The following is a 19251-nucleotide window of genomic DNA, read 5'->3' as shown; positions in this document are numbered from 1 at the left end:
AACCCTGGCAGAAGCCAACTGATGAACACGACCCTCCCCCTGGGCTGTGCTGCCTAGGCCTCCCCCACAGCTGGTCTATTTACCATTCCTGGCTCCCCTGACCGTTACTTTTCCGTAAAAGGCATGGATGGCTCTGAGACAAGGAGGGGGTTGTAAAGACCTGAACTTGTACAGACAGACCCTCAGCTGGACAGGAGGTCCCAGGTGAGCTGGGGATGGCCACATTGGGAACACACTCCAGGCTTGTGTCAGGGACCCTGGCCGGTGATGGAGCAGAGCCCAGCCTGGCATGAACACAGTCTCAGGGTGACTCTCAGGGACCGGCAGCATTGGGGTGCTCTGCACAGAGCTACCAGAATATCAGATGCTCACCTCCACCCAGAATCCAGCACCGTCAGCCCTCCCAGCCCCACTATTGCTGCCCGTGGAGCCACCTGCCCCCCAGAACCTTCTCCAAGGTGTCATGATCATTGATTCTGCTTCCCTGAGCGGAGGCTGCTGGCCCTACTTGGCTTCGTCTGCACTTAAGTCCGTCTCCAGTGGCCAGGGAATGACCCTCTGTCTGCTGACAAATGGGGACTCCACCCCGGGCACAGGACTCCTTCCTGAGAAAGGAGGGAGTGGCTGCCCTGCCAGCTCCCAGGCCCCACGTCAGCACAGCACAGTCAACACTGATCCTTGTGAAGGGAAGCTGGTCCCCTCCATTTACTCACAGTTGAAAAATGATCAAACATTAGCAAATCAAAATTTGGGATGATTCATAAGGCACCTTGTTCAGTGGAAATGGTAGAAATGAGTTGAGCGGGAGGGAAGGGTGCATGTCCAGCATGGCTGCTTCCGGGCAGGGCTGCTGGGCAGGCCGCCTGGGCCTATGTGAGCGTTGGGTCTGAGATGCCGTGGTCGGGGTTGCAGGTGAAGGCAATGGTGATGGCATAGCGGGTGCCCCAGTGGACCTTCTCCACCCGATGCAGGTTCTCAGACCCGGAGGTGAAGAAGGATACCCGACCTGGAAGAGGGGAGAACAAAGCATGACCTTGAGGTCATACACATAGCTGGGCCCCAGAGGACCTGCATTCAGGCCAACTCAGGGACACAAGGAACCTGTGGGCTGGAGAAACCACTGACGTAGGAAGGCGGAGCTTGGAGTCAAACCTGCGGGATGAAGGATGCCCCAGTCCTGGGCACAGCCTCTCTGTGGGTCAGCCTAGAATTGCAGTGAGGCCCTGCCACCCACCCCAGGCGCCCCTACCAGCCATGTGACCTCCCCAGGCTCACCTGAGGATCTTATTTCTAATCACACATGGAACAAAACCAAACGCTGGAGGGTGATGACAATGTTTTAACAGAGAATTAGAAAAAAACAGGTCAAGGCCAACACCCAGCACCTATAGCTCCCTCCCAGGGCAGCTAAAGACAGGACACAGGAGGCGGCTTCTGAAGGTCCTGGAGTGGGCAGGTCCTCCAGCCATCTGTTCAGAGAACCCAGTGTCTATGTGCTCCAATACTTACCTGGCCTCGCATACACCACTGTAGATTTCTTTTTAGGACAAATGGAGTTGACCCTAATGGAGTCATTAGGGAGGAGCCTGGATCCCACAGATGCCATGTTCCTACCACATGGCCCAGCACCAAATGTCCCATGACAGGGGCTTCCCTGGTGATCCAGTGGTTAGAAATCCACCCTGCAATGCAGGGGACATGGGTTCAATCCCTGGTGAGGGAACTAAGATCCCACCTAAAACTAAGCCTGCAGGCCGCAATGAAACATCCCACATGCCACCACTAGGACCAGATGCAGCCAAATAAACAAACAAATTAATTAGTTAAAAAAAAATTTTCCATGACAACTTCATTTCCCTTCAAAGGTCACCGCCAGGAACTTGACTGCTAAATCTCTGAAAAGAGGAGAAAAGTCTACCCCAGAGTCCACTGTTTTCTGGTTGTAAACAAAAGAACTGTGCTCTGCCTGAAAAGAGCAGAACAAAAGAAAACATGTAACACACAGAAACCTCTGCGTGGGGCCTGGGGACACCCGGAGCTCAGACCCTCCTCTGGACCAGCCAGGCTGCCCCTGACCTAAAGGAAACACTCTTTCCCAGAGCAATCTGGAGTCACACCACTTCCTGAGGCCCAAGTTGTTAAAGGGCATTTTGTCCTTGGTTTCTCTAGTTTCAATCACACCTGAGACATCAGACAAGCAGCCAGGCCAGTCTGCACAGTGGGCTCAATGGCCTCCTTGCCCATCCACGCCATTTGTGCACCTCTAACCCTACACACATGGTTATCAAATATCACTGGCTTGCAGCAAGAGTGGGGGGTCTCTAGGGGCCCCCAGTGTTTCTTTCTTGCACACTTTGCAAACAGAGGCACCAAAGAACAGAGAAGAAAAGACTGAAGAAAAGTCAATATCCTCACGGCCTGTGGGACAACAGGAAACCATCCACCCCTCAGGCTGGACCTTTGGAGGGAAGAGAAGCTCATATTGGTGCAGGAAGAGGTGATTTGAAGAAATAATGACCAACACTTTCCCTACTGTGATGAGAACTTTGACTTTTAACCCAATAAGCTTGTCAGGATAAATACTTCAAGTGGGATAAATACAAATTCACACTGAGGAACATCATAGTCAAACTGATGAAGCCAGAGACTAGAGAGCAGCTTGCAGGTGCGGAGAGCAAAGAGGCAGCTACTACAGGGAAGGGACAGTGGTGAGGGCAACAAGGGAGCCAGAGGAAAAGGAAGATGGTTTTTTCAAAAAGGAAAAAACCCACCAATCCAGGATTTCACCTCCAGTGAAAATATCCTTTAGAAAAAAGCTGAAATAAGAATATTTTCAGAAAATCATCACCAGAAGGCCAGCACACCATGAAACGCTGAGGCAGAAGAGGAATGTACCTGTTGGAACCTGGATGCACAGGAGGGAATGGAGGAGGCTGGAAAGTGAAGAGGTGGGAAAACACTTGGCATATTTCCCTGTTAGTTTTCACAGGAAATAATCAACTGTAAACTCCGCATCCCAGGAAAGGCCACAGTCAAGCACCCCAGAGTCCACCTGTGAGTCCTACCTGCTCTCGGCTCCACCGTCTTGTTGGCCCCCTCCTCCATGAACACAAACCGCCCCCCACCAAAGTCGTCCAGGTAGTCGGAAAGGTATAGCAGCGACGTGTAGTCAAAGGAACCATAGGTCACCTGTGGGCAAAGCATGACGGTACGTCACCATCTGCTTGTGGGAGGGCTTGGTTCTCAGGGAAGGCCAGAACCCAGGCCTCACACTGCCCTTCCAATGGCAGAAAACCCTCTGCTGAGCACCAGCCTGCCAAGGTGACCAAGGCCTTGTCACCTTCTGGTGAATTCAGTTCCACACTGTCTGCAGAGCTGGATTTTCTACACAGACCTGGGCTCCCTCCACGTTCCCCACCGAGACCCCACGTGGGGCTCCTTATCTGGTATCAGGGCACCAAACAAATATCAGAGTGACTTAAACCTGAGAACAGCTCAGGGCAGTGCCCTTGAGTTGCTTCAGCAGTGAACCTCACATCCACTGAGCTGCACAGAACCTAAAAGAGACCGGGATGAGGGGTGTCCAGTAGCCTCACCCTCTCCTACCCACTCAGCTCAGATACTGCAAAGGAACCACCCCAAACTCATGTGAGCACAGTGGCCTGGGGAGGAGGCAGGTTCCGGCAGGTGGCAGGGATGGCAGAGGCTGGTGGGGCCTGAGCTGTCCTGAGTCGGAGGCTGGAGAGCTTCACAGCCAGGAGCAGATGCTTAACCCCTGGAGTCCCCTCATGGGAGGACATCTTTTTGCCAAATCCATGCATGAGTGACCCCTTGGCTATGACAACCACCCGGGTCCTATAGACCCTGTCACAAGACCTCCTAGCTCTAACACGTCTGAGGCCACTGTGCTCATCACTATTGACTTGCTTTCTCTGCCTGAATATCTTCCTTATCTTTCTTCCTTCAAAGGGGATCAAGGAACCAGGCTACCTTCAGTGTTGTCTCTCCTAAACCCACCCTTCCCACTATGCGGAGGGTTGCTCTTTCTTCACGCAGGGAAATTCTCCCAGACTCCATCCCAAACTCCCTTCCCCATTTGCTGCATAAACCTGTCTGTCCTCCGCACATGCTGTCTTTGCCCTCAACCCCGTAGAACCTTGTTTTCCCCTCTGCAATGTCTACGATGATCTTACACTGAAGGTCTCAGCCCTGGTTCCCTAATGAAATAATGCATCTACAGAATGATTATTCAGTGAGGCAATGGCTGCTAAACCTGTGAGGTGAGAGTGATCAGGAAGCTTGATCATGAATGGATGAGTTTGAACCCAGTGATCAATCATAAGCCCATGGGAGCACCTGGGGTGATGCCCAAACTTTCAGCCTGAGTCCCCTCGAACCCCCTGAGCTACACTGGCTCAGATGAGCCACTGGCCACATACAGCTGCTTCACTTTTTAAGTGAAGCAGCTTAATTAAATACTGGGTTCCTCAGTCTCACTAACCACAGGGAAGTGCTCCCTCCGTCAAGCTCGGACAGTCGAGATTAAATAAACACACCAATGTCTGACTGAATTTCAGGCAGAAGCCCAATCTGCGAGCTTCTGCCCAAACCCTCAGCTTATTTTTCACTTCCTTTGTTCCAGCATCAAGCAATGCAGAGATTATCTGGGTCACCTGAGCGCACTCACAGCTGGGGTGACCGCCAACAGCCCTCAGATGTTTCTGTGGCCAACTCTCCCCTGGCGCCATGCTGGGCGTACTGGCCAAGCAGGTCAGGGTGGGGCTGAGGGGCAGGCGGGAGGGGGCTTCAGTTGTGGCTGGTGAAGACCATTGATAGATTAGGTGTCACTGTGTCTAGGGAACAACAGGAGGTCAAAGAAGAGGAATCCACAGAATCCAGAGTGGTCAGGAGATCTTCCCCCTACAAAAAGGGGGAAAAGGGGGCCTCCTGGGCAGGGGAGGACGCATGTCCAAGGGGAGACCACCCAACAGAGAGGCTGAATCAAGGCCAGGTGAGGTGACATTTGATGAGGCTCACGGCTCAGGCAAAGACAGCTCTGCATCTGGGAACAAGTAGCAGAGGATGGGCCCCACCAGGCCCTCCCTGTTCCGAACACGCGTTTCATCAGCTTCTCTCACCTCACCACACGGGAAACAAGTCTTATTTCCTTGACAGCATCACCAGAGGGGAAACATCTGAAACCCCAACTACGTGAACAGACAGCACTTCAGTGGACAAGCCCCGGCTGCGCTCACCTTGTCCACGTGTGCGTGCCAGTATTCGTCGTGAGCCGTCCGGGCCTCCGTGCTGTTGATCCGGGAAAAGAAGGTGGGCTTTGTCAGGTGCAGTGAAGACGCACTGATGCCAAACGCCTGGGCGATCGCCAGCTGGACCTTCTGCCGCACGTCCCTGCCGAGAGGACACACGTGTCACTCAGAGCAGCTGGAAGAGGATTCTCCACAGGTCCATGGGACCCATATCAAACTATACCACAAAAAGATGTGAACTGGAGAAGGAGGAAAGGTGAGCAGATACACACGTGGGTTCACACACATGTGACAGGGTATCATGTGCAAAACCAGAAACCCGAGTGCCAGTTCTGTGCAGGACTCACCCCAGCACTCCCATCCCCCCACTACCTTCCCCACCTCTGAGCCAGGCACTCCTTCCCTCACCGGTACAACTGGAAGTCCTCTTCTGAGAAGATAGTTTGTATTTTATCCCCAAAGTATCTGTGAAAAGAATAATGAGTATTAACAAATAAGACATTTTATTACTGTTTCCTTATTTCCTTTGGGTCTTCCCCGGTGGCTCAGATGGTAAAGAATCTGCCTGCCAAGCAGGAGACTCAGGTTCAATCCCTGGGTTGGGAAGATCCCCTGGAGAAGAGAATGGCTACCCACTCCGGTATTCTTGGCCTGGAGAATTCAATGGACAGGGGAGCCTGGTTACGGTCCATGGGGTTGCAAAGAGTCAGACATGACTGAGTGACTAACACATTTCCTTTAAATTCAGTCTTTCCTCCAGTTAACCAGCAAGTCCTTGAGAATCAGCTGGTCCTTCTTATCTTGCAGCTGCTCTTTCTACAATAACCATGTGAGAAAAGGGAGGAGAGTGGGAGGGCGGTACCTGGCAGGTGAAACTTAGTTTCTCAGTTATGTCCAGCGCTTAGTGACCCCATGGACTGTAGCCCATCAGGCTCCTCTGTCCATGAGATTCTCCAGGCAAGAATACTGGAGTGAGGAGCCATTCCTTTCTCCAGGGGATCTTCCCAACCCAGGGATCGAACCCAGGTCTCCTGCATTCCAGGCAGATTCTTTACCATCTGAGCCACCAGGTGCAGTGACATTTATTAAGGTTGGGAGATCTCTTGCTTCTCCTGGCCCTCAGGAGGCAGCTCTTAGGAGCATAGCCTGCTGCTCACCTCTCCCTCCAACCCTATTCCTCAGCCCCTTCCAGACTAGACTGTTTCCTAAAGCAAGGTGAGTGAGTACCCAGCCCCTTGGAAGAGCTTAATCTCCCAGTCCTCACTTGGCCACAGCCTGATGGCAAATGTTGAGGTTTTCCCCAAGACTTGAAGCCCTTCTGATCCACACACACAAGCCTCACTCAGGTGTCCCCGGATAAAAAACGGGCAGACCCTCTCACCCTAGGTTCTCACCTGTACAGGTTCACAAAGTGCTTCCCAACAGACAAGGCCCCTGAGTGCAGGTCCAGGATGGACGCCTGGAAAAGATGTTGGCAGAGTAGCGTGAGGGCAGCCAGCAACGTTAAACACAAATTCCCGAGACGTATCCTTGCACACACAGGTCAGGGCGACAATGCACACAGGCTGGGTTTCAAGACATTTGGACAAAGGTGTGTGAGGTGCTGGTTAGTTTCTAGAACAGAGGCCCGGGAGTCATGCAGGTACACTTGCTTTCAGCCTGGCTCCTTTCACTGAGTATCACCTCCCTGTGACTAACTCACCTGGAGACGGACATGCGGGCTACTCCCAGTTCAGGGCTGTTGCAAATAAGGCAGCTCTGACACTGGCGGACAATGTTTTTGTCATGGGAGATGCTCTCGTTCTCCTGGGTAAATGCCCAGGAGCAGAATTGCTGGGTCATCACTCTTTGATGAACCACCAGTGTTTCCGACCCTTGCCCATCCTACCTCCAGAAGGCCTTCTCCGTGTCTTAAAAGAGGGGAGGGGGCATGAGCATGGACCTTTTCTCACTGATGCAATGACCATCCCAGGGGGTTTGTCTGAACACAATCTGGGCTTAAAAAATGTTAACTGCCCTTAAAGATATCAAACCTGGATGATTCACTGCAAGACAACTTTTCACGTAAATGCTGAGCAGAGAGTAAAAGATGAGTTCACACACAAATAGGTTTTAATAAATATTCCCCTTGAACTGAATAAAAATAAAAGGAGAAGCTTAATTTTCAGAACTCAAAAGGAAAGAGTCTACAGAACAAGAGTCATACAGATAATGACTGAACTATCCAGAGGAGAGCAGATATTCCCCCAGGACCCACACACTGGGTGAAAAGATCCCCACTGGGACCACATGAGAACTCCAACGTAGGGTGCTCACACACATGGACTCTCAAGGCTACCCAGGAAGCGGATGAGTTACAGAGCTGCACTGGCCTGTCTGAGTTCCCTGTGGTTGCTGTAAATGGCAGGCTTAAAACAGCAGGAATTCATTGTCTCAAGGTCTGGAGACCAGAAGGCTGAGATCAAGGTGTCAGCAGGGTCCCACTCCTTCCGAAGGCACCAGGGGAGAATCCTTCCTTGAATCTTTGGGCTTCCGGTGGCACCAGGGGTTGCTTGGTTTGGGGCAAATCACTCCACTCTGTTACATCTTCACATGGCCTCTTCTTCAGTCTCAAACCTCCCTCTGCCTTCCTCTTACAAGGACTCTTGTCATTGGATCTAGGGCTACCTTGATAATCCAGGATGATCTCATCTTGAGACCCTTAACTTAATGACATCTGCAAAATACCCTTTTCCCAGATAAGGTCCCATCACAGTTCTGGGTGGGTGCATTTTTCAGGGGCCACTGCTGGACCCCCTGCAGTCTCACTCAGTGGACAACAGTCCATACACTGCATCTGTGGGGGCCTGAACATCCTATACCCTCATTTCCCCTCAGAGGGAGAGCAGAGCCAAAGGGGTAAGACGAAAACTGAAGCAGGGACGACAGATAACTCACCCCTCCGTCGGATCCTCCCAGGGACAACCCCTTCTCGGCTATGCTGTAGGGGAAGATCTTAAGTCAGAATTCAGTTAACAGCACCATCTATGATACCTCTAGACACATACCAATCACAGCTAACACAATGTTGATGGATTGCTTAATGTTTATGACAGAATCACATGTTTAGACCAAAGGACTCGACTCTCAAGTTGAGTAAATGTGAGTATTTTGTCACCATCTCATTAACATCCTATGACACAGTTTGGGGACAAGTGGCCTTATTTTCCATCTTTAGTTCAGAGACCTGGTGCTGAGTTGAATGGGTTGCTCTGGGCTGGAAAGTCTCTCTCCTGTCATCACAGGCTGGAAGGCAGACTTTGTGATCACCAGCTCAGGAGGCAGAGGACATGTGGTACCCTGGGCTGGACCTCACAGGGCCACCCATATCAGTGAAGACGCAGGGGCTTCTGGTGCCTCTGACAGATGCTTCATGGCCACCCCGGAAACTGATTAGGGGCTGGATCCAGCCCTCACACCAGTGACCAGCCCCCCTACCCAACTGGCCCCTACAAGGTTATCTAGAAACAGGAGGAGAGTCTCCCCTTGGGACTCAGCTCAACACACAGACCAGACACTGCTCCATTAGGCACATGCCTGTGTCTAACTCCATGTTGGAAAACTCAAGAAGCATCAAGATCTGCTTCTAAAAGACAAAGAAGAATCCAATGCCAACTACTTATAAGTAAGACCTCCTGCCCGGTCATGAGTTATGGAGAGCTGGTGGGAGGGCTAATCCCAATCAGTTTGGGAGAGGAGACTGAAATATTGTCTAGCAACTGCCTGGGGCCACTGGGTAAACCCACTGTCTCTACACAAGTGTCCATTGGGCCCCTCAACGGCTGATGGGAGAGCATCCCCCCCACCTCCCCAACAGACCAAAACAGAGCATCCCCCACCCACCTCCCCTGCTGCCCCTGGAGAGGGCCTGGGCCTCCAGAAGGTTCCATCAGCAACCACATCACTGAGGGCAACAGCCTTTCCTCCTGGAAATCAGAAAACCCCATCTTGGCTTGGGAAGTATGCAAGGGAATTCTTAGGGAATTCTAAATGAATCTCTTGAAATCATCCTTTTAGTAGTAATTCTCTGCTCCCCACCCCAGCCTCACCCTCCCACTTGTTCAGGACAGAAGCTCAGAGATGCGTGTACCTACGAATCCTTCGGGCTTCGTCCCTGGTGATGACGGCATCGCTGATGCCCCGGCCACATTTCCTCGGGGAGCAGCCTAGAAAGAGTCAAGTCAGGATGACACACAGCCCCCACTGAACCCCGACAACAGAGTGGCATGCTGTTGTCAAGGACTCACATGTGGGCCCCCCTTCTCAGGGACAATGGAATTTTGTGGGATGGGGCCTTGCCTTTCACAGGATTAGGGGGCCAGGTTTGGAAATTACAGGCCACATGGTCAGAGTGAATTTCAGATAAGCAACGGTGACTTTCCAGTACATGCACGTCCCCTATGCCAAACTTCACTGTGAAATTTCTCATACAAATTTCACTGGGTTCCTGGCAGCCCCATGCCAAGCAGGCCACTCTGGAAGCACCAGGCACTCTGCCCAGAGGAGGCATCCACGACATTCTTGAACTTGACCACAAATCACCGACCTGACCACAGATCCAGACCTGTTGGCAAGTCCCTCCTGGATGACCAAAGCTGTGCCTGCAATTGTAGCTGCCATCCTTTTGCAGAGCTGCTCCAAGGTGCTCCCCACCCACTTCCCCCTGCCTCCCTCTGTCCTGCAGCCAGGACTGAGCTGCCTAGAGGGAGAAGGGTACAGGAGCTTAGATGGGGATGGGGCCAGAGTTGGGGTGAAAATAGTCAGGGTTGGGTGGGTGGGGCCATGGTTGGGGTGAAAGAGGCAAAGTGGGATCAGGGCCAGGGTGGACAGGATCAGGGCCAGGGGGGACACAGCCAGGGTCAGCACGACAGCCCCAGAGATAAAGTGGCCAGGGTCAGGGTGGCCAGGGCCAGGGTCAGATGGATGGGCCCAGGATGAGGCAGAGCACCAGAGATGGACGAGCTCAGCAAGCGCCTTGTGTCTTGGCGCAAAGGGCAGGCTGGCTGTCTCGAGCTGGGTGGACCACAGGATATGTGGCCTACGGAACACTCTCAGGACACGCTGGGCTGGCTGACCTTTAGCTTTCATCCTCCTTCCCCTCTTCCTGCCTGGAACGTGCCTGGAGGTGTCCTGGGACCACATAAACCGCACGCTGAGTGGGAGAGCTGGGGGCTCAGCGCAAAGGGCTCACAGGGAGCCAGGCTGACCTGGGGTGACTTTCTCTGGGTGGGTAAATGTCTACTTGGGGGTCATTAGGGGAGGGGTGCCTCAGTTCCATGGAGCTAAATATAACCCTACTGATACAAGATCTGTGTTCTATTAAAACACAAAAATGCTTTTTGTAAGGGTTACTTCCTAAAGGTCGACGATAGAGGCAACAACGACGATCACCAAACAGCAGCCTAGGGAGTGATATCATATAAACAAATACATTTATAGACAAAAGAATGATGAGAGGGGAAGAGACTGATAATAGGAACGATTCACCAGAAGATGCAGGGGCAACAGAAGCACCAAGTGACATCCGCTCAAACACGTGAGGCAGCCACCAGACCCACCATTGAGGTGGAGACCCCGCCTCGCAGCTCCCGATAGCTGAACAAGACAAGATGTCCGAGAAGACAGTTTGCCCAGAGGAGTGTAGACTAAGGAGCCACTCAGAGCTTCACAACAACCATTCAAAGACAGACATTTTTTCAGGTATACATGCAACATTAACAAAAACATATTAGCCCAACAGGAAAGTCGGTTCTATACCATACAGGTTATGGTCTCCAGCTACCGGGCAATTAGAGAGAACTCAAACCCCATCAATCTCGAAATCTTAAAATCCAGCAGGACACAACACGCTGAATATGAATGAGCGTTAAGAGTATCCTTTGGGCGAGAAAGTGAGTTGCGAGTGGTCGGTGATGTCCGTGCATGTACACAAGTGCACAGGACACAAGCTCGCAGGTGTGCCTCCCAGACACACAAGTCCGGGGCAGGCAGATCCCCTGTCAGCTAAGGGAGGAGAGAAGGGTGAGACAGGGGCAGTCCAGGGACTCTGATGCTGTGTTTCTGGTAAAATATATATAAAACCCCAAAGTTACCATTTTAGCCAGTTCACGGGCCTTAACTACATTCACATTGTTGTGTGACCATCAGCACCATCATCTCCCGAACTTTCTCACCTTCCCAACTGAAATCCCATCTCCATCTACACCAACTCCTCTTCTGTCTCATTCCAACTGTTTTTAATGTTGATAAATTATTAAAGGGGTAGGAAAAATAATGGCTCCGTGGTAAAGAATCCGCCTGCAATGCAGGAGCTGCAGGAGACACAGGTTTGATTCCCGGGTAGGAAAGATCCCCTGGAGGAAGGTATGGCAACCCACTCCAGTATTCTTGCCTGGAGAATCCCATGGACAGAGGAGCCTGCTGGGCCTACAGTCCACAGGGTCACAAACAGTCGGACACAGCTGAAGCGACTTAGCACAGGAAAAATAAACTTTGTCAAAACCTGGGACTTTATAGGGGAAGAGCTCACCAAGACAGAGAGAGCATGCCTACAACAGAACCTGTCCACTCTTGACCCCCAAGGGGAAAGGGAACCTCGGTTCCTCGGCATGTCCATTTCTGCCAAGGAGCCCACACACCTCCCTTCACTTTAACCCAACTTGTGCATATCACAACAGTGCCCCTTGGTGGAAGGACTCAGTAATCTTTTTCTTGGTTCAAGTTCAAAGCATTGCTCTGAATAGAAAAATAAATTAAATTTTGTCTCTAAGACCCAGTCACTCTGGCTAGGCTTTTAAAACTGCTGCCCTCCACAGAGCTGGCAGGTGCCAGGATGAGACAAACGCCATGGGGGAATGGACTCTGGTATCACGTTTCCTGTTGCAACATTTTCTGATGTAACAATCCCCTAAGACTGAAAGAAAATGCCTTTTCTCTGTTCAACTTGCTCATTGATATCTTCCCAATTCTTTACATCCTTCCAGGCAAACCACCTCTTCCACCAGATGGAATCCACCCTGAGGTGGGGGGCACCTCAGTAAAACAATGGCCACAGCCTGGGCAGTGAAGCCTGGGCCTGCCCCTGCACAGGTGGGGCCTGAAAGACACACACTCTCCAGAACAGGTGTGAGCTAACCAACGTGGGGGCGGTGGGAAGGAAAGCCACCTGCCCCCCCCACCCCACACTACTTTCAAACCGATTCCCACCAATTCATCAAAGTAAAAACAGACACATTTTGAACACACTGAATTCCATGTTAATATGCTGCTCTTTCCTGAATCACCTTGGCACTGCGTACCTTCAAATCTTCGGTGACTGTCATAATCCTCAGAGCAGGGCACCTCGATGAACCTGCCTGGCAGGATCTCACTGCGGTGAGCCAGGACCTCAGTGATGCCATCATCACCCCCTAGGCTGCCCCAGAACAGGCAGGCGGCGAGCACAGTGCAGGACCCCAGGACAGCGGCTCTCAACCACTTCTTGCGCACATCCCGAGGCACCCGGATACTCTTGGTGCTGAGAACAGAAAACAGCTGTGGTCACCTGAAGGCAGCTGCGTGTGCTGAAAACGCAGACCACAATGACCAGAGACCCACCCACACTTAGTTACAGCCTCAATCGGTTCCCACACTGGTCATCATCAGAGCTACTCTCCATCAATCCAGAGGCACTTGCCAGCATACAAGAACATGGTGGGGAATATGCCCCTCTCCCCATATGACCAGACAGGGCTGACTATGCCCCTGGGGACAAGACGAACTGCCAGTCGCAGTCCCTCCCAGCCTGGCCATGTCCATGGAGAACCATCTGGGAGATCCTGACAGAGCCTGTGACATCAGTCACATTGCCTGCATCCAAAAATGACTGACACAACCCCATGCATTGGCCCTAGGGTACACACTCACACACAAAGTGAACTAAGGTAGTGAAAGTCGCTCAGTCGTGTCCATCTCTTTCGACCCCATGGACTATACAGCCCATGGAATTCTCCAGGCCACAATACTGGAGTGAGTAGCCTTTCCCTTCTCCAGGGGGTTTTCCCAACACAGGGATCGAATGCAAGTCTCCCACATTGCAGGCGGATTCTTTACCAGCTGAGCTACCAGGGTGAACTAAGGTAAACATGAACCAAACTCATTTCACTGAAACCACCAGCCAGCCAGGAAGGGAATGCAAGCACAACGGAAATGATTCAACACTAAGACACTTTCTGTACCACTGGGATTCACACTGCCTATGCAGAATTTGCAGGCGTGTGTGTGTGTGTGTGTGTGTGTGCATGCACACGTGTATCTATGTGTCTGGATGGTGTATACCCACTCAAATGTGTGTCTGTGTACATGTGTATGTGTTTTCTCATATGTGTAACTGAGCAGTCGTGTACTCTTGAGAAAAATGTGTAGGGCTTGAAGGACTGGCAGAAATAAGAAAAGCGATCCAGACATTCTCCCAGGAGGTGCACCTCATGTCTTCAAGTCTATGATTAATTCCTGAAAAGCAGGGAGTTTGCCTTCTATTTTCATATGTCCCTCCACATTTCAAATTGCTATATATATAAAATCACACAGGCTTCCCTGCTGGCTCAGAGGGTAAAGAATCCGCCTGCAATGGAGGAGACCAGGGTTTGATCCCTGGGTTGGGAAGATCCCCTGGAGAAGGGATGGCTACCCACTCCAGTGTTCTTGCCTGGTGAATTCCATGGACAGAAAAGCTTGGAGGGTACAGTACACGGGGTTGCAAAGAGTCGGAGATGACTGAGCGACTAACACTTTCACACTTTTACTTTCTAACACACAAATTCCGATTAACTAAGTCTCAAAGTGGGCACAGCTGAGTCAGACCATATTGGGTGGATACATGCTCATTTTAAACAGGGAGCATAGATACCCAGGTCACAAAGACCCCCATCCTCACCCTTAGAACTGCTGTCTAGCCTCTAGCCCACCTGGTCTCCTCTAACTAGACAGGGTGGGCCCCTAACTCCAGTGGGGCCAAAATTTCTCTTCCCCAGTAGGGCAGGGAGACTGCCAGCCCATCTCAGCAGCAGGGGCTGAAATCCTACTGTGGGCACAAAGCTGTTGACACCTTCGCCTCGGACACCCCGGGTGCTGAGACAGAAAGGGACAGAGAGGGAGGTAGAGACAAGAGGGGAAAAAACACCCTCCTGGGCCAGATTTGGAAGCAATACTTCCCTGAGGTATCCTCAAAATAAGCACCCCTGTTCAGGGTAAGCTGGCCCAAATGCACACTGAGAATCTTGCCAAAACAGAAGTGGATTTGAAGCAAGGTCCATGGCCCATGGGGCAAGCACGACGAGAAAGTTATTTATCCTGAAGTGAATACACTCCGGCTCTGAAAGCTTTAGGCAGAATCCCCTCGAAGGCTACCTGATGAGATCATTTATTCATTCATCGGGTCCCCCAACGGAGAACCATATCGTGCACAGCCCTGAGAAAAGCACGCGGAGACCAGACGATGGGGACCTCTGAGTCCCAGTCCCCGTGCGTGGTCTCGGCACAAAGCTCTCGGTACAAAGCCCTCGGTACACACTGCGGCGGAGGTCAAGGGTTTCCCGACCGGCAGCTCCGCCCGACCCCGCCCAACCCCTTCCTGCGCGGTCCGGGAGGGATTCTGCAGGCTACGCCCTCCAGACGACCACGCCCCTCTAGGCGCCCGATTCGCCCAACCACAAACCAGGCCCCTCGCGGCCAGGCCACACCCACACTGCAGTGCCTTTCCGGGAAAGGCCCTGCCTGCACCAGATCCACCTTTTTCTGACCGGGCCATGCCCACAGCCACACCACGCCACGCCCCTGTTAGGCCCCGCCCCTCGGCCAGGCCCCGCCCATACCACCGTTCGCGCGCTCCCGGCGCTATCTGGTACCTGCTCTGGCGCCGGCGCTCCGCCGCCCCGCTGCCCTCCGGGGCCTTGGGAGCACCCCTCCGCTGAGGTGCCATTAGCCACGCTGCCGCGAAGCTAGGCCGAATGCGGGAGCCGCCACAAGCCCGGGACGAGCGCTGCGAGAGGTAGCGCGAGGCCGGCGCAGCCGGGCACGCGAAGCGACACCCTCAGCCTTCAACCTCCGGGCTGGTGACCAGGCCTGAGCAATCGGAGGTCGAGCGCCGAGCCGGGCAGGGCGGGGACCCGAGCGCGGACCTGGCTTGCTCCCCGCGGCGCACCTGCCTTGGCCGTACCCCGCCTCCCCTGACCTCCGCGGAACCTGACAAGCCTCCGAACCTTCTACTGAAGCGTGTCCTTGCCCCGCCGTGCGTGCTCTACCGGGGTCTCCAACTCCTCCTAGAGTCTGGAAGCCTTCTCCCCGCGGTGTCCAAGCCCTCCTCCCAGGGTCTCCGCACCCTCTCCTGTGGGATTTCCAACGCTCCTCTTCCTGGGCCCATGCCACACCTGAGGGCACTGGGTCCTGTTGGTGCTTTGTATCTGTGAGGCCTGCTGTTTAGTTTACAACATTCAATTTCCCGTCCAGTGGGCAAGAAGTAAGATCTTAACCAGTCCTGTCAAGATACCTAAGATTCTGAATGAGGGGAATTAGTGAGATTCATTCATAAGGATTAAGTCTGATGAAGGTGAGTAATTCATTGATACAGGGTTGGGGGGGGGGGTGGATCTGGACTCATTGAATAAGAAAAGTGATCTGCCCAACAGTCCCCAAACTGGGGAAATCAGATGCCATCGCCTGGCAACTTACCTAGAAGCCCAAGAGACTGGGACAATTGCAGATCTACCTACCAGGTTGTCTGATAACAATAGTGACAATTGGCCCAAGTCTGAAATAATCATATATATATAGACCTCGTGCAGGAGGGAATCAAAGAACTACACACTTGAAAGAGGGAATACTGACTTCTCTGTATCCTTTCCATTTAGATTTTGCAGCAACTTACTTTGGTAAACAACTCTGAATGTGTCTGAAACAGGTAAGATGTCGGTGTTCATTCCTGCTGTAGGGCTATAGAAAAGTAAGATTTCTCTCTAAACACAAGGAAGCACACCCAGGACTAATACAGACTTCTCAGCTCAAAAATTTTTCTTTTAACTCTATTCTCTGGAAAATACATTTGGGTTATAGTGGGGGAGGGGGTTGTTAGAGTTTTCTTTTTTATTATTTTTTCAAAATGTAAAGCAACTCAGCTTTGAAACATTTCAGTTTTTCAAAATGCTTTGTCTTAACTCATCCGCTTCTCAGATAGCAATTTAGGTAATTGCCTTAAGAACTTTGTCATTGAGATTGTTTTGAATATAATTTATTTTTTTCAATCAAACTGATTGATTTCTATGTGCATTATATTATTTTCTCTGCTATATTATAAAGTCCCTAAGGTCAGGGATTTATGAATCCTTGCACAGAATGAGTAGTTTGAATTGTGGAGCTGAATATATGACCAATATACAGAGATTTTCTTTCCTTTTCCTGTCTAATTCTATGTGTTTTATGCTTCATCCAGATACCTCCTCTAGTTTAACATAAACTAGTCAGCACTGATAAACTTGTGACTTACTTGTTTTTAAATTATCAATGGCCTATTTTAAATCCTAGACAGTTTTCTCTGACCTAGGATAAATTTTTACAGTTTCTCCCTCCCTGCAACCAAGCTGACTCAAACTCTAAAAATGCGAATTATTTTAAATACTGTTTAAAGTAGAATAAAATTGAGGATCAGTTTTCTACAGAAGCATCATATTGTGGGGCCTGAAAAATGTTTAAGAAATATTTGCCTGTTTTCACTGGCATAGTATATATAGGATAAGACAGTCTTTAAAACAGGCAATTATTTTGCAGTCATTTGTATTATTGTAGATTATAGCCATCTTATAAGGAAACCAGTGCTGTATGACAAGGGTCCTTGTATTTGAACGTGGATACAGACATCTTGATACATTTCATGTTGGTGAAATGAGTTTCCTCCTAGTTCATATCAGAATTGAAACAGACATTGGAAGGACATAACCATTAATTTCTTCACTAGGAAGAAGTGCCCAGAAAAGAGATTTTTTAGTTATATGACCTCAAAAAATAGTGAGATGTCAGGTTCCTCACCATTTAAGATGCGACTGGTTCATCTGGACCTGAAAGGAGCCCCGCCAAAGGTCTGCTACCTCTCGGAGGTAAGAGCTCCCTTTCTTCTTTAGAGAATCACTTTGCCTTGGGTTTGGTTATGAAGTTGTGAACAGTGTTCTGTAGACACATTCTTGGAACACAACCATGGGTTCTGAGTTGAGGCGTGATGGCAGCAGCATAGATCTTGAATTTCCCCCATATCCCCTCACAAAGCAGATAGCAACCAGGATAGCAAAAAGAAAAACAGAAAAGACAAAACCCCACAACCTCTGTTGTGAACCAAATCTTGTCTCCTAAAAAGATATATTTAAATCCTAACCAAGCAGACCTGTTAATGTGACCTGTGATTTAAAGATAGGGTCTTTGCAGATGTCTCTGACATTAGATGAAGTCATATGGGAACAGGGTGAGCTCTAATCCAATAAGTGGTATTTGTATAAGGAGAGGGGACAATAGACACAGAGGGAAGATGACATGAGGACAGAGGCAGAGACTAGAATCAATGCATCTGCATGCCCAGGAGGGTTAAGGATGCCAGAAACTCGCAGAATCCGGAAGAGACAGGGAGGCTGCCCCTTACAGCCTGGGAGGGAGCACGGCCCTGCTGACACCTAGATTTTACGCTTCATCCTCCCAAGCTGTGAGAGAATACATTCTTACTATTTCAAGCCCCCCAGTTTGTGATGACTTGTTATGGCAGCCACGAAAAGCATGTACTCTAAAACAAATGTAAGTTATCAGGGTTTCCCTGTGAATGCCAAAATCAAGGGGTGGGGCCAAACCACGGACAGACAGCTCAACACTCCTGTGGGGTTAGCAACTAAGACCTAGTGCAGCCAGATAAATAAAAATAAATATTAAAAAAAAAAAATTCTGATGACTTCAAGACCAGGGAACCCACAAAATAGCCCAACAAATAAAGGTAAGTCAGAAACTGGATGAGATGTCACTGGCTCCAGATTGAGGATGAGTGCTCAAACCTCAAGGCATTCCAAAATACTTTCCAGAAACTTCTTCCAGAAGGACAGAACCCCACACTCAGAATGCAATGTTGGGAAAAGACTCCATCTGGAACTGGGGAGTAACATCGAGGTAAAGAAGAGAGATGTTTCAAATACTGGAGGAACAGGATCCAGAGGGAGTGAAGACTGAGTGCTATGGAAGTAGCTGCACAAAGTCCATAACTGCTAATCCTTTATGTAACAGCTGCAGAGGGAGCCCGGGGCTGGCCCAGCTCCATCCCAAATATAAGAACCTGCTCTCCAAAATACAGGAAAACACATCTCACTGTAAAATGAGCAATAGGAAAGGAGTGTGGTGGTGCCATAGAGAAACATTGCCAGAAAATAGAGGACGATGATCTGAGTAACAGTGAAGGCGCACCAGCACCATGTGACCACAAAGCAGATGACACAGTTCTGTAATGTTTCAAAACAAGATCAGAGATACTAAGAAAGTGATAGAAGCTGTGGAAGAACAGCATGAGTTAGAAACGCCCAGGCCCACATGCTGCAACTAATGACCCCGCGTGCTGCAGTGAGCATCGACGATCCCCCGTACTGCTCTTAGAACCCACAGTAGCCAAATAAATATTTTAAAAAGCACAGAAAGCGACAGCCAGACAAAAGTAGATTGTGAAAAGATTGCCTCCAGACTCAGGAATGAATTATAAGAAAAAAAAAAAAAACAGACTAAACTAGAAAAAGGACAAAAGTGAATAGACACCATGGGAACCAGTATTGAGAAAGCAATGGCAGAAAAAAAAAGGCAAACGTAAAGAGATAAAAGTACGGTGACAAATGGATAGTTGTGAAAGACAGGCAAAGAAGACCCAGTTTATGTGTAGCTGGAGCCCCCTGCTGCTGAT

The 19251-nt window shown here is 50.5% G+C and overlaps 2 protein-coding genes across 6 annotated transcripts in view; one reads left to right on the top strand and one right to left on the bottom strand.

Annotated features, from left to right (window-relative positions):
• Positions 1-675: 675 nt before the first annotated feature.
• Positions 676-15424, bottom strand: OGFOD3 (2-oxoglutarate and iron dependent oxygenase domain containing 3). The gene is made up of 9 exons (XM_069541867.1): positions 15191-15424; positions 12605-12822; positions 9397-9472; positions 8205-8247; positions 6662-6726; positions 5676-5732; positions 5256-5409; positions 3066-3189; positions 676-1006 (listed from the first exon to the last, which is right to left on the bottom strand). The coding sequence occupies exons 1-9, from the start codon at positions 15262-15264 to the stop codon at positions 870-872; spliced, it is 948 nt and encodes a 315-aa protein (XP_069397968.1). The 5' UTR covers positions 15265-15424; the 3' UTR covers positions 676-869.
• HEXD (hexosaminidase D) overlaps positions 15033-19251 on the top strand; it is a 16980-nt gene continuing 12761 nt past the window's right edge. For 4 of the 5 annotated variants that reach the window (XM_069541854.1, XM_069541853.1, XM_069541851.1 and 1 more), the window contains exons 1-3: positions 15035-15891; positions 16193-16242; positions 17293-17431. In XM_069541854.1, the coding sequence (XP_069397955.1) occupies positions 17327-17431 (105 nt within the window). In that variant the 5' untranslated portion in view covers positions 15035-15891; positions 16193-16242; positions 17293-17326. Of the gene's footprint in view, positions 15892-16192; positions 16243-17292; positions 17432-19251 lie in introns of all 5 variants that reach the window. The other variant, XM_069541849.1, reaches the window with a different exon arrangement.

This window comes from Ovis canadensis, chromosome 11 (assembly GCF_042477335.2).
Source record: "Ovis canadensis isolate MfBH-ARS-UI-01 breed Bighorn chromosome 11, ARS-UI_OviCan_v2, whole genome shotgun sequence".
In the NCBI taxonomy this organism is placed as follows: domain Eukaryota; kingdom Metazoa; phylum Chordata; class Mammalia; order Artiodactyla; family Bovidae; genus Ovis; species Ovis canadensis.
The sequence above is the reverse complement of the archived record's forward strand: the minus strand, read 5'-3'. Positions and strand labels throughout refer to the sequence as shown.

Excerpts from the sequence above, each read along its gene's own strand:
- OGFOD3 (XM_069541867.1), bottom strand. The coding sequence starts at position 15,264 with ATGGCACCTCAGCGGAGGGGTGCTCCCAAGGCCCCGGAGGGCAGCGGG. Across the intron at positions 5,733-6,661 it reads CACTTTGTGAACCTGTACAG|ATACTTTGGGGATAAAATAC; the intron begins GTGAGAACCTAG and ends TTCTTTTCACAG. Across the intron at positions 1,007-3,065 it reads GACGGTGGAGCCGAGAGCAG|GTCGGGTATCCTTCTTCACC; the intron begins GTAGGACTCACA and ends CCCCTCTTCCAG.